The sequence below is a fragment of the Leptinotarsa decemlineata genome, unplaced genomic scaffold (assembly GCF_025532065.1).
Source record: "Leptinotarsa decemlineata unplaced genomic scaffold, Ldec_3_MD MMD2_tig00000199_RagTag_RagTag, whole genome shotgun sequence".
Lineage (NCBI taxonomy): Eukaryota > Metazoa > Arthropoda > Insecta > Coleoptera > Chrysomelidae > Leptinotarsa > Leptinotarsa decemlineata.
The window spans coordinates 4,258,082-4,272,606 of record NW_027412544.1 but is presented as its reverse complement, the minus strand read 5'-3'; the positions used below and the strand labels follow the sequence as shown (position 1 = coordinate 4,272,606).

The 14,525-nt window shown below is 32.8% G+C and overlaps 1 protein-coding gene across 1 annotated transcript; it reads right to left on the bottom strand.

Annotated features, from left to right (window-relative positions):
* On the bottom strand, nucleotides 1-6,069 carry Vps33B (Vacuolar protein sorting 33B). The gene is made up of 3 exons (XM_023156401.2): nucleotides 5,831-6,069; nucleotides 5,291-5,780; nucleotides 1-3,157 (listed from the first exon to the last, which is right to left on the bottom strand). The coding sequence occupies exons 1-3, from the start codon at nucleotides 5,980-5,982 to the stop codon at nucleotides 2,000-2,002; spliced, it is 1,800 nt and encodes a 599-aa protein (XP_023012169.1). The 5' UTR covers nucleotides 5,983-6,069; the 3' UTR covers nucleotides 1-1,999.
* Nucleotides 6,070-14,525: the final 8,456 nt, after the last annotated feature.

The window sequence follows — 14,525 nt, the reverse complement described above, 5'->3', positions numbered from 1 at the left end:
TGAGTAGAGGTTGTATTTAATCAAGAATTCTTTTGTTGGTAAATAAATTAAAATATAAATAAAAGTATAAAGTACAATAAAATACTATAAATAAAAACGTTTCTTTCTGAAGTTCACTCATAACTTCTTTTATATTGACAAAGTGCATAAACAAAATAAAAATATATTACTTCTTCATTTGGTGAACTTTTTCCATTTTATATTCATTCCAATATTATTTAGAATTTTTGTTTACAGCAACAGAATTTAGTTTTTGACGGAACATCATAAAGTGTCAAATAATCTCAGAGGAAACTCACTAATAACAAATAATAATGAAGGTGCATTGCAATTTGAGCAAGAATACCTTTTTGTGAAAAAGAGTGAGGAGAATCCATTGACCATGGATCTGTGACAAATCCTGTACAAAATTACGCTTTTTTACAACTTTATCTGTTTGGTAAACACATTATATGTTGATTTCATATATTGTATCAATCATAAAAAGATTTATTATTCCTTTTTCACATTTAACTGAGCTTATATCACGATATAATATAAGTTCCTTATATTATTGATATTTGCTGTTGTGCTTTTGTACAACACATAGTGGTCAAAATTTGAATTCATAGTGGAGACAGTCTCTTTGATTTATATACCAAGAGATGATTTTGGATTGAAAAATACCTTATGAATTCATGAACTACAGTAATTAGCGGATCATAAATATAAATGAAAATCATTGTCATTCATGATCGAATTTAAAACCAACTGACCGTTTTTAAATCATTAAAACATAAAAAATATAACATGTATGTCGAATCATCAAAAGTTACAAAAATATGATTTTACCGTTATCGTTACCACAGAATATCTATATAAACTCATGTTGGGAAAGAAAGGTTTTGGCTTCCTATTTCTCCATCTTTATACAAAAAAGTCTGGAAATCATCCAATGAAAGAAAGAAAAATAATTGATTTCAAAATAAACTCTTGATTTGATCCCAGTGAATGAATGTTATTAAGTACTGTCATCGATGACATGAGTAAATTCAACTCATTCGGGACATAAAGCCGTAATTTTATGAATGAGTTGAGTGCTTTATCTTGTAATGTTATCCAGATTGGTGCTGAAGAGGCAATCAGACAGGTGTCTTATTCTGAAACATCGATATCGGCTATTGAAGATGACAGTGTTCCATGTAAGTGAAATTTTACCTTTCATACACGATATTGGATAGCAATCCTGTGAATAATATCTGAATTAATCCCATAACGAGTGTTTGAATTACAAACTAAATAGGAGGAAGTGTTAATTGTATAACTCAATGTTCACATAAAAGTAGTTGTTTCGAAAGTATTTTCTCTTTCCTATAATTCAATGTTCATATGAAAGTAGTTGTCTCGAAAGGACTTTTTCTTCCAGTTTGTGCCTGAAAGTTTTTTTGCATGATCTACCCATCCTAATGAAGAGTTTATTTCGAAATCAATTGTTTTTCTTCCCTTCTTTGAAAGATTTCCACACTTTTTTGTATAAAGATGAAGAAGTAGAAAGCCAAAACTTTTCTTTCCTAAAAATGAATCACTCCTAAAAATATACTCCTCTCATGAAAAGTGACTTTCTATATATTTTTACCACTTCTATTTGTAAGTAAAGTTACTGCACTTTGCCCTATAAGTGGTAAAAAAATAGTTTTATTTCTCATTTTTCATGATGATCTCCTACCACGTAGTAAAGGCTACATCCATCAATTTATACCCCTTTCATATTAAAACTTATGTTCTTTGAAGTTTTTGAATTAAAATCCAATATTCCTGTTAAGAGAAATAAACTATCTGATGTTACTTTTTGATATATCCTTGAATATCAAAGTAACACTGAAACTGTATAGTGGCCCAAAAGTAGAAATATTCGTTCAAAATAAATAATTTCACTGACTCTAACATCAGTTTTCACAACTAAGTTATCAATTAATATATCTTTCGGAAAATTTCAATCACAATGTATAAAATCGTTAATCTATTTTGGATAATTCAATATTCCTTCCATCAAATCATTTCCTGTTATTATCTTATCACTCAAAATACAGATCTGAGCTCCAGTCATGGTTTCTAATAAATTACATGCAGCTATTTCTGCATAAGTTACTCCACCTATTATATAAATCAAAATATTTCTAGCTGGAAGAGGATAACCTCTGTCATTTCTAATAGACAGCTTACCAAAAACCTCCAACTTTGTTCTGATTTCCTCTATAGGTACAGAATTGAGTAACAATCCAGCAATCTGAGTAATGAGTGGAATATAATTTCCACCATACACATAACTTGCACATGTTGGGTATTTTAAGTTGATCTTATCAGGATCTTGAGGTATTTGTCTCAAATTTTTTGCATTCATCTGAAAATTTCGAGAGGAAAATAAAGGAATTTTTATTTTTCCCTGCAAATTAAAACTACCCGTAGTTTGAGCAGGTTCTGAAATGAAACCTGTTGATATTAAATTACTGAATGCAAACCCATAATGGAATCCAAACTGATGTAAATATTTACGCCAAAAGGTCCTGATCTCACTCTCACTCATAGACTGTGCAATAGCAATGAGGCAAAATAAGCGCAACACTGTGTACCTATTATTTTCAGTAGCTAAAAGTTCATTGAGAAAATTTATATTTGTTGCTTTATCACAATTTCTTATTATATTCTGCTCAATGGTTTTTTGATTTTCATAGCGATAACCAAGTGTATTAATAATAGTTTCTGCTGCAAGTAAATGATTGGTAATAAACTTTTTTCTAGAATTAGTAGCTTGAAGTTGAGTTTTGACATAAAGTTTAATTTCATCAAGAGCCATTTCCTTAGAGCTCATCTTTTCTGTTTTCAATTGTTTAGTTAAACTGCTCAATACGGAAGTCACTTCCGTAAAATATCGATTTTTAATATCATCATAGACACTATCAAAAGTACTCTCCATATTAATGTTGACTGTTTGTTTCTCAACAGTAGGGTTGAACTTCTCATCTAATTTTCCACTTTCTTCTTGTTTATTTTGACAAATACCAGCGCTTACGGGATATACTTCACTTAGTAAGGCTGAATACACTCCTGGAGTCAGTAAGGCACTGGAATAGTCCACATTTCTATCTACTACTACCAAGGCACTGAAGTCAGAGTCTACCTGTAAAGTATTACGTTTTAAAAAAAATTGTTCAGTTGCCAGAATAAGTATTGTCTATTGTATATATGTCAGAAATTGGACAAATTCAACAAGAAAGCTTCTATCAGGTCAAAAACGGGATTGAAAATATTACAAAAGTCCTAACTAAACCATGACAAAAATCATTTCAATCCACTTTTCAAGAAGACCAAAGCTATCGATGATGACACTTTAAGTAAGAATCACTAGTTGAATGATGTCAGGTGTCAAATTAGCGAAAGAATAACTGTGTCAAATTCAAACTGGAAGACATGTAGTCAACAAGAAACAGTGTAGCAAGATGATATTGAAATGGGTATATACCATCAGAAATAGGATATAGGAAATAACTTTTATCTAATTTCTGTTGATTAAACCTTTTTCAAGTTTGGTTTAATAAACCTAAACCGGTCATAACAAATGAAAATCTTAGTACAAATTAGACAAAAGTTATTTTCCCTATGCTATATTCAATATGAATTTCCAGAACATAAATAGGGCAATAATCGAACAAGTTGAATATATCACTGCTATTATGAAACATGGTTTGAAAGTATTGAGTTCTACTGTGAAGTAAATTGGAAGAAGAGTTGAATATTTTATATCTGAATTGGGTTATATATGAATAAATGTTGTGTGTACACAGTTTTGGTATACCAGTTTTAAAACAAATTCAAAATTCAATTAAATTAAAAAAAATCGTTCAGACTTGGCAAGAATGTTGAGACTCAACGTTAAAGGAGTAGCTCACCGACAATCATTGGGAGCATGGGATGGATGTCTCTCAAATACTTTCAAAATCAGCGCTGGCGTTCCCCAGGGAAGTCTATTGGCTCCCACCCTCTTTTTATTATATATCAACGACTTATTGAAGAAAAACGAGATTCCGATTCATTGCTTTGGTGACGACAGCACAATTGTGTCATCATTCCATTTGGATTCCAGGATATCAGCTGCGAATGCACATCCTCACTGGCAGCAGGAGGTTGCAAATCTTAATGAGGATCTAGAAGTGATTTCGAATTGGGATGGAAGTAATCAGGTTCAATTCAATGCCATGAAAACCCAGGCATCGGTTTTTTCCAAAAAGACACAAGGGGGTTAAAATATACACCAATATGTCTTGGAACAGCTGCTTCTCAGAAGCTTGAAATACTTTTCCGAACCAGAAAAGTGTACAAACCTCGTCAGAAGATAGTGTACCTTCGCCAGTGGTGAAAATGCCGTTTATGGCTGAATCTAACGTTCATCATAGCTGACTAACAGACACCCTCATAAGAGAAGGTTCCTTCAGTAGATAAAGTGGGAATCTTGCACCTTGAACATCCAATAATTAAAATTTTGACCAATTAACATTAATCTCTTTAGTATGTTGGCTGCCCCAACCGATATTACAGGATGTGGACTTCAGAGCTGCACATTCTGGCCTGGATGAATACAGGTTACCTGAATAGATCAGGAGAGTGTCTTCTAATTAGTGAGTGCCATTAGTATCCTGCAGGCATGGAGGGGTGTCTCCCTGAAATGCGTCACAGGAGACCTACTACCCAAGTGTGTTGCTTATCTACCTAACAAAGGTAATCACAGACTGACCTTCGATCAGGTATTTAGTAGATTAAGGCATGTCAAGCTTGAAGAGAATTGATCTTTTCAAGAAAATTAAGGCACTGGTAGCAAGCACTGGTAGAAGGTGCCTTCTCAAATGATGTAATCAAGTTGCATTGAGGAACTAGATTTTCAATCAAGAATGTTGGTTCTCAATATAAATATGAAAGAATGTGGTTCTCCGAAGATTTCCAAAAAAATAAAATGTCAATAAATATTTACATATAACTTTTGAAAGATTTGAAGTTTCAATATTTTTCAACATTTGGTCATATATTTTACTACTTTAACAAGCAAAGTTTGTTCTGTTTACATAACTATGTGACTAAAAATTGTGAAATGTGGTTGCATTTTTTGTTAATTTCATTTTAGTGTTGCATTAATGTTTAGGCTAAATTGTAAGTTCGCAAACTATTCTTCTTCATGAATTTTGAAATATTTGACCAACACATTGTTGAATTCATCTGATTGGCCGTTTGCTAAATAAATTATTTATATATTTCTCAGTACCTTATCAGTTTCTCCTCTATCGTCACAGAGCTGGTCATATTGTAACACCAATGCATTGGAATATTCGCCTAAGGTTAAAACTAAACGAGGTTTTCCTACCACAAAACAGAGTTGCCATAAAACTTTTGATAGAATAGGTAAGTAGGAAGTATTGTGGTAGACAAAGAGAGAACTGTATATATTTGGTATTTCCAGACTTAAGATTCTTGCGTCTAAGTGAAGGGGCATCCACTGGAAGGAATGCAATCTGATAGAATCATGTAATAATCCCAACTCTTCCAATTCATTTTCGTATGTACAAATATATCGTGGTACTACAATTATATGAAATTTATCCTTGACTGGCTTTTCTACATCTACATATGACCTTATCTGGTTAACAACTTGTTTGAATAGTTTTATGTCTGAGTGTATCATATAAAAATGTGTACTATTACTAAAGTCAGGTGTTGTTGTTTCTAGCTTGAAAATTTTATCAACTCCGTTACCCCTGAAATGAATTTGAGTAAATTCTTCATTAATAAAAATAATGTGTAGTACTTTAGCCACTTCACCCCACAAACCCTTTCCAAAGGTCTGATAAGGCTTGGTTCCAAAATAAGATACTTTGTGCTCGAGTTGACATTCAGGATTTTAGAGAGCTGGGCCTTTGAAATTTCTTGTAATGACGTGAATTTTTTTGCGATTTCCATTTTTTACAATTGAAAATTTATATTTTCCACATTTCATTATTATCGTTCCTATGGGTTATATTTTTAATATTACTCTCTTCTTCTTTTTATTTAGTCATTCCATTGCCGCTAGGTGACGCTCGAAATCTCAGTGATTTATGAATTTTGTTATTTTTACATTTACACTGTCATCAAACAGTACTGAATGGAATCATTAGTAATTATAAGTTGAATTTCACATTCATATAAATTGATATCATCATAATAAAATACACAAAAAAGATGTAATTGTAGATCGCACAAATAATTTAAACCACAGATTGTTCTCATTCCAGTATCGATACACGCATTTACTCACTATGAGTTGTTATACTACAATGAAATATCTACCCGGAAACAAAGGACAGAAACACTTTTTCAAGTCAGAACTTGAGAAGATGTTTCTTTTATTGTTTCAATAGAAAACGACCGCGATAGTTTTTTTTTGAAAAATCTGTTTTTCCATTAACCAGCTGCTGCTAGCATACGAAAGACAACCCTCAGAAGTCGAACGTTGTGTGCAAAATAAGGATTAATGAGGTCTCACCTTTTAACGTACGATTCCCAGCACGGCATATTCTTTGTTGGAATGTTAGAATGGAAAAGATAAATTCAATAAAAGGCACCGCATTTGTACCCTCATTTGTATGAATATTTGAAGATATAAGAAAACTGAAAGTTTTGTGAATACTACTGGTATTCACCACATTTCTCGAGGCAGTTCATTAGCGATGCCTTTGTGTCTGAATGAAATCAGAATTCGAATCAATAATTCAATTGAGTGGAGATATATCTTCTGGCTGAAATGGGTAATTCTTTAGATATTTTTTCCCGTATAAATTTTTTCAATTGATTTCGAGAAACCTATTCCCCCACAAAATGAGCCCTAAAACAATTACTGAACATTTATTATCCTAAAAGATATTTTTCTGAAATTTTCATTTTCCGAAAAACGATAATGATATAGTAATAAAAATATACCTGCAAAAACGTTCAGCTTCCTATAGATATCGTAATCATACCTACTCTATTCAAATCGAAATATTCCATTACATAAAACCCTTCGATGAAGTTGGAATGGATATATCCTCTGGAGTATATCCTGAGTATATCGATTCATTTATCTGAAGACCTCTTTTCATTTTATGAGTCTATAAAAAAGATGCAAGCAAAACGTTTTCAATATACCTAATGTTCGGCGTTTTTCAGTTTTTTGTTCCATACATTATATCGCAATAAAATTATTTACGGCTGCTTATAATTCTTCTGATTTATAGACAAATTATCTTAAAATTTACCATACACTTGGTGATGAGCGCCTTCCATTGATCATTTGAAGTGGTTTGCCAATAATTCGTAATTTTACAGGCAAATTATCTTGAGAACTTCAACAGGAAGGAAGAGAGAACATATCTATCAAAGATCTGGCACACAGCATTGAAAAGCCCCAAAACGAAGCTAAGTCACCGAAATCGCACGAGAAGTACGCGCGAACCCGCCATTACAGAAAGTGCGCGAAATAAAATCAGCACGTTTGGAGATTATAACCAAAGAAGACCACAGCAAAATCCAGAAACCAACCAAAACATTGACGCCAGCCTTGAACGCCTACATTCCTAAAGTATCTTTTGAAATGCACCATAGGCGAAGGACGCATTCCGTTGACTTGTATAGGTGGCTTGCCAACAATAATTTGTCTTAATATACCTATAATTGGTTAGACTTATAGATGAATTATCTTATAACTAACCACTAAATAGGCAAGCACATTCCGTTTATCTTTGTTTAAAGGTGGTTGATAATGTTTCGTGGTGCATTTTATTAGTTTGGACTTCCATTGTCTAATGATATTTGAAATTTGAAATTTTTGAAATCCCTGAAAGAATCTGTAAAAAAAATTTAAAAACTAAAAAGCAAAATTAAAAAAAGATTAGTTGAAAAATAACATGATTCTATATCATAATATGATATGGAACTATGTTCCATATCATAATATGGAACCATGGGAATGCAGAACTAAACACCTTCCTGAAGCATATCAACAACGTAAGTTCTTCCATCACTTTCACAATGGAGAAGGAAATCCACAACGAATTGCCATTCTTAGACGTATTGGTGAAGAGGAACAACACTACATGAGAAACATCTGTATATCGAAAACCCATTCAACCACAATCAATCGACTAAGAGAGGAATCATCTAGACTCTACTAGACCGTGCTTTCGGGCTCTGTAATACAAAGAAAGGTCTCGAAAAGGAACTAGGCATCATCAAAAATGACCTTCAACAGAATGGTTACTCCAAAGTGAGGGTGGAACAGGCTTTAGCTAGAAGATAGCAAGAGCTCCATAAGGAAGAGAAGCCGCCACTACAAATACTTGTACTTCCTTATATCAGAAGATTTCTCTAAGGTCTTGAAAAAATTTCAAATACAAACATATGCAGATGACACAAACTTATTTTTTAGTGATAGAATCGAGAATATTATGAACCAACAGAGTTATTTGAATGAAGATATAAAAAAATTAATTGAAATATCCAAGGATCATTCACTCACTATCAATCCTACCAAATCAACAGCCATAATATTTGGAAGTGATAAAGATCGTCAGAGGGCCATAGACAATATATGTTTACAAGTTGATGATCAGTTGGTGATATATAGTGATTCGATAAAAATTTTAGGTTTGATAATTAATCACAATTTCAAATTTATAAAACATGTAAGTAATCTTATAGGACACTCTTATTCAATACTGAGAAAATTATATTCCAATAGGCATTACCTTAATAAAAAAATTAGAATCACATTATGTGATTCACTTATATTATCGATATTTAACTATAGTGATATTGTTTATGGCCCATGTCTTGATTATCTAGCCCGCTCTAGAATACAGAGAGTCCAAAACGCGTGTACTCGGTTCATCTGTAATATCAAATATAGGGAGAATGTGACACCTCATATTAATGACATCGGATGGCTGAAAATGCATAATAGACGAGAGTTGCATCAAGTTTATTTCCTTTTCAAATTATTTTTTAATAAAATACCACAAGATTTAATGAAAAAGCTCACTCCACGTCATCAAGTTCATAACAGATACCTTAGGGCAGTTACCACCCTTACCATACCCAAACATTTCACTGTTTTTTATGAACAATCATTCACATATCAGGCTGCTACCACTTTCAATATATATCATAAATATATAATACCACAACCATGTTTATCGTTTAAAAAGAAAATTAGGAAGATCATATTCGATAAACAGTGATCACAACAATCTGTAAGACAATTCATCTATCAATAATTTTCGTTTATTTTTTTTTGTTGTAACTATATATATGTATCAATTTGTAAATGTACAAAATACTGGTTGAGTGGAAGTGTAGCGTAAGCTAAACTCCGCCATTATAAATAAAGACAATTTATTATTATTATTATGAGAAGGATTGGGTCCAAGTATAACATCAGAACCTGCTTCAGATCTGTGAACACTATACGTAGCAGCCTCATGAAAACCAGTCCACCAAACGCGGACTGCGATTCCAGAAGAATTTCGGAAAGGACAAGGATTGAGTCCAAGTTCAACATTAGAACCTGCTTCAGATCTGAGAACACTATACGTAGCAGCCTCACGAAAACCAGGCCACCCAACGCGGACTGCGATTCCAAGATTGTATTCACAGAATAGACAGGTAACCTGCGAGTGCGGAGAATAATATATCGGTGAAACTAGGAGGCCATTGAAAGTTAGCATTTCCGAGCACAAAAAACACACACAACGAGGAGAAACCAGCAAATCAGGAAAAGCAGAGCATGTTTGAATTCATCAACATAACATCAAATGGGCTCAAACTGAAATCATCCACAAGGAGGAACACTGGTTTAGGAGAAAATTCAAAGATGCCGCATATATGTTATCCAACAACACATTTAGGCAAGCTAGTATAGAGATACGCAACATGTGGAAACCTCTAATCAAGCGGAAAGCGGAACACGAACAACTCCCGTCAAACGGTCAGGTTTCGCTAAAACCGATGAAGTGGAGAGAGGGAAGAGGGAATAAGTCCAGTTATGACCCGAAGACGATTGTGGATACTAACAATCGAAACGTCGTGTTGGTTTGGCATCTTTTAATTTTAATTTTTTCATTTCTTGTTGATAAATTTTTAATTTCCTCTCGGGTTAATAGCTCATTTTTTTTGTATTTTTTGTTGTTTGTATTTTATCTCATGGTACTTTCGGTTTTTTGCTTAATATAATTGTTATTTTTCAGCTAATATTTTTTTATTTTTTTATAGATTCTTTCAGGGAATTCAAATCAATTTATATCATATTAGACAATGGAAGTCCTAACTAATGAAATGCCGTTTATCTTTGGTGGCTATTTGTCAATAATTCTTCCTAACTTATAATTTATCAGATTCACAAATTATCCTGAAACTTGCCATACAATATTTCAATGTAACTTGATATTAGTGTCAAAAGATAGTTTTTAATTAAGAACGCTTCAATTTTCGAGTATATAAGGATCTCTCCAGTAGCTCCTTTATCTCATAAAATTTCAACAATTGAGTATATCTACGTCAATAACATTGAGTTCGTTTCAGCTATATTATTCCAGTACTGGATGGATCGTGAAATATAAATTAAGGATAATTTTGGATAATTATCACGTAATCAACTCAAATAATAATTAAATGTTGTGTTCTTCGTTAACATTGAAAGTTTCATTAGCGTTCCCCTTGTGAACATATTCTGGGAATGCAATTTTTTTTATTTTAAATAGTTATCCAAGATTTCCTTAGCATATAGACAAGATCGGATAATAGAACTCTCTTCATTGAAGTATTTTCACTGGAGAAATGAATTCACAGTAAACAGTTTTAGTCATTAATTATTTTTTAATTTCTGAATAAAATATTTATTCTAAGTACCTACTACTGTTTTTTATTACTGCTTTTGTTTTCCCTAGGCCAGTAAAGACAATAGATTAAGAACCAATGAATGCCATACCTATTTTATAAAAGCTTTGGTAGGTGTGAAAACTCATCGCCGGATACCCTCAAACTTCAATGAATAATTAACTATACTTACCTCATACTATAAACGCCGACTTTCATATATATTATTTGGGCAACTATAACAAGATATTTCTCCAATAGCCAGACAATTTGGACAGTTCTAACAACTGGCAGACAAACTAGAAGAAAATCCAAGTGAATTCGAGTGAGATAATGAGTTAGGTCTTTTGCAGGTCATCTGTATTAAGTTATTATACATACAGGACAAATTGAATAATTCGTTATGAACTTTATAAATTGAAATTTGATCTGATTGTTAATTCGCTGTCTTTTCAAAAAAAATAGAGTGAGTTTTATTTTTTTCAAAGAAATGAATTTTCATTCATCCATTTCTAATTTGATCCCTTCAAAGTTGTCCCCCTCAGATATAATATACTTATGCCAGCGTTTTTTCTAATCCTCGATATTTACTTTTTGGTATCTCCTTTGTACAGTTCACTATGTGCTAAAATCTGGTTTTGTGTTAATCAGTTGTTACCCTCGTACGAACAACAACCCTCAGAAGGTTAACTTTTGCGAGTTGAGGGTTAACGAGGTCTCACCTTTCAACGTGAAGTTTCTAGCACGGGTCAGATGATACGCAGTGAACATTGAAACTCCCACAGTTGGAATCGACCCAATGTTTACATTGTGGTTGATAGAATGGGTAGAATGAATCACTCACGCTAACCAACCGGTTACCGTCCGACATCTATGGTGTTTTTATTATCATGGTCATTATTACCAGACACCATATGCACCAACCCCTAAAATTGAAAATCTTTCACATTATTAATTCATTTCCAAATGTGAACATTGAAAAGTCAACTTGACATTCTCAAGCATGTTACTTGAAGATGATCTCTTCATTAAGAGTGCTGCAAGACTAGTGTTTTTGGCAATATATTTTATATAGAAGTTTTTCTATGTATCTTGTATGCATCTATATGTATCTGTAAAATTCACTCTTCGATTTTGAATATGAAACAAATGAGTTTTTTAGGTTGCTCTTGTGATTTATTTGTCTTGTCTATGCCAAATAATAACCATCTATACGCTGTGAAAAATAAGGTGATTATTAATTTTTTTTTCAAAATATTTATTTATTTATCAATTTCTATTTTGTCTCCTTCAAAGTAGCCGCCCTCAGATATTACACTTGTGCCAGCGTTTTTTACAATCTTCGAAACAGTTCTGATATGCACTTTTTAGTATATCGTTGAGCTATCTCAGAGATTCGGTTTTTAGTTCCTCAATAGTCGCAAAATACCGTCCTTCCAGCGGGCAAATCTGTACTGTACTGACCTTACGCCACGTAATCGAAGAAAACAGTGAGCGAAATTTTGACTTTTGATCGAACTTGGCGTGTTTTTTGGTCTTGGCTCTCCTCGGCTCTTTCATTGGGACAATTGAGCTTCGGTTTTTGATGTCATTACTGTATACCCATGATTCGTTACCAGTTATGACCCTTTTGAGCAAATCTGGATTGCCGTTGACGTCATTCAACTATTCCTGAGGGATACTCATGTGACGGTTTTTTTGGTCAAAATTCATTTTGGAACGAACTTTGCTGCCATGCTCACATTTTATGCCCAAAATTTCCGAAAAAATTACATGGCATGAGCCAATTGCTACGCCGACATCCTCAGGATCTTCTATAATAGTGATTCGACGATTCTTCATAGCACTTTTCTTCGCTTTCTTAACATTTTCATCAGCTAATGATGCGCTGGGGAATCCAGGGCGAGCGTAGTCATTCACATCTTCTTCTGACTCAGAGTACAATCACCGTATGCCACTGTTAACATTTCAAGTGTTTTTGAGCACTTAATTTCATTTTTTACACAAAATTTTATGCAAATTAGTTGATCCATTTTTTTCGACAGCAGACACGCCGAACAGGCAAAACTCTTCTTCTAACTTTCAGGCCTCTCACCAACAAACTATATATACTAAACAACTGAAACTGTGAATATATGTTCGAAACGAGTGTACCAACATAAATAAATGAAAAAATCGCTAATTCACCTTATATTTTAAACAAACCACGTATGTTTGTATGTATTAATTCAGAAAAGAAATATAAAACTATTTTCATAGCACTAATATTTTTATTTCATCCTCAGAAAACCACGATGATTTTTCTTTATGAAAATACTAATTATAGAATTAATTAGAAATAACCCTAGTACGCCTATTTCATTACTCCTGCTTATCGTGCCTAAATTGCTGTCGATTCCCTCATTGCCTCTACATTTTTTTGTGATAATAACTACAAAATAACGGGTTATCTTATTGTGGCCGAAAGGTGTCACACAAACTGCTGAAGAGCTATAATTTCATTATATCCTTATTTAATTACTTCATTTAGAATGTACTTTATAAATAGTGGTTGATTCTCTGAAGTATTTCTTAGATATCTGTTGGTTATGGTTCAATCCAATTGAACTACTAGAAGTCGAAGATATATCAAATTGTAGTAAATGGAACATGTATGTAAATTATTTCAAAACTAGTTTTAGAAAGATTCATTATAGTCAGTCAAAAAATCATAGTAGTTAGAGCAGTTAGTAAATTTTTGATGAATTAACTTCAGACTTGTGACTAGAATAATTTGTAATGCACTGTTTGGAACCTTTGGTGTAGTAATGAATATTACTGGAATTTAGTCCCAATACCAAACCGTTATTTTCAACACCTCGACACGTGTTTCAATCACCAAGTGATCATCTTCGAGAGGAAGATTTAACTTGAAGATGATCACTTGGTGATTGAAACACGTGTCGAGGTGTTAAAAATAACGGTTTGATGTTGGGACTAAACTTCAGTAATATTCACTAGAATAACTAATAATAATAATAATAATCAGGTCAGTTGAAGTCAGATAACAAAATATATCAAGCTTTCTTAAAACCTGGTGTTCTGACACCAGTTGCAGTATAAGCTTGAGACTCTTACATTTGTCTGCCAATGTGTTCAACATATTCGGTCGTCTTACTTTGTGCCAATCAATTTATGCAAAATACATTCAAGTCTCACATTCTCCTACCCTACTTACGAGATATCTCGGACACCAGTGCTGTGTTACTCTCCAGGAGATATTGAAAATTTGTGCAGAATAGTCAAATTTATTGAAATGAGTTTTATTTAATTCAACGCTTTAAAAAAAAGAAACTGCTTATACATCAATAATTATATATAACAATCACAGTTTTATTTATTTTTCTTTTTCTTTTTATTTGTTCCCTTTTCAGGGTGAAGTGGAAGAACATTTTCAGTGATGTATTTTATTACGGACGATGAACTTCGCCCTTTATTTCATTTGTAAGTTGAATATTATATTGTGTTTTTTGTTTTGGTTATGAAATAATAAAGGCGAAATCATTATTATTATTAATTATGTTTCTAACTCTGCAGAGTATTTAAACGACCCTTTGGATAGAGATCCTTGGTGA

Excerpts from the sequence above, each read along its gene's own strand:
- Vps33B (XM_023156401.2), bottom strand. The coding sequence starts at position 5,982 with ATGGAAATCGCAAAAAAATTCACGTCATTACAAGAAATTTCAAAGGCC. Across the intron at positions 5,781-5,830 it reads TGTGGGGTGAAGTGGCTAAA|GGGTAACGGAGTTGATAAAA; the intron begins GTACTACACATT and ends AATTCATTTCAG. Across the intron at positions 3,158-5,290 it reads ATAGAGGAGAAACTGATAAG|GTAGACTCTGACTTCAGTGC; the intron begins GTACTGAGAAAT and ends AATACTTTACAG.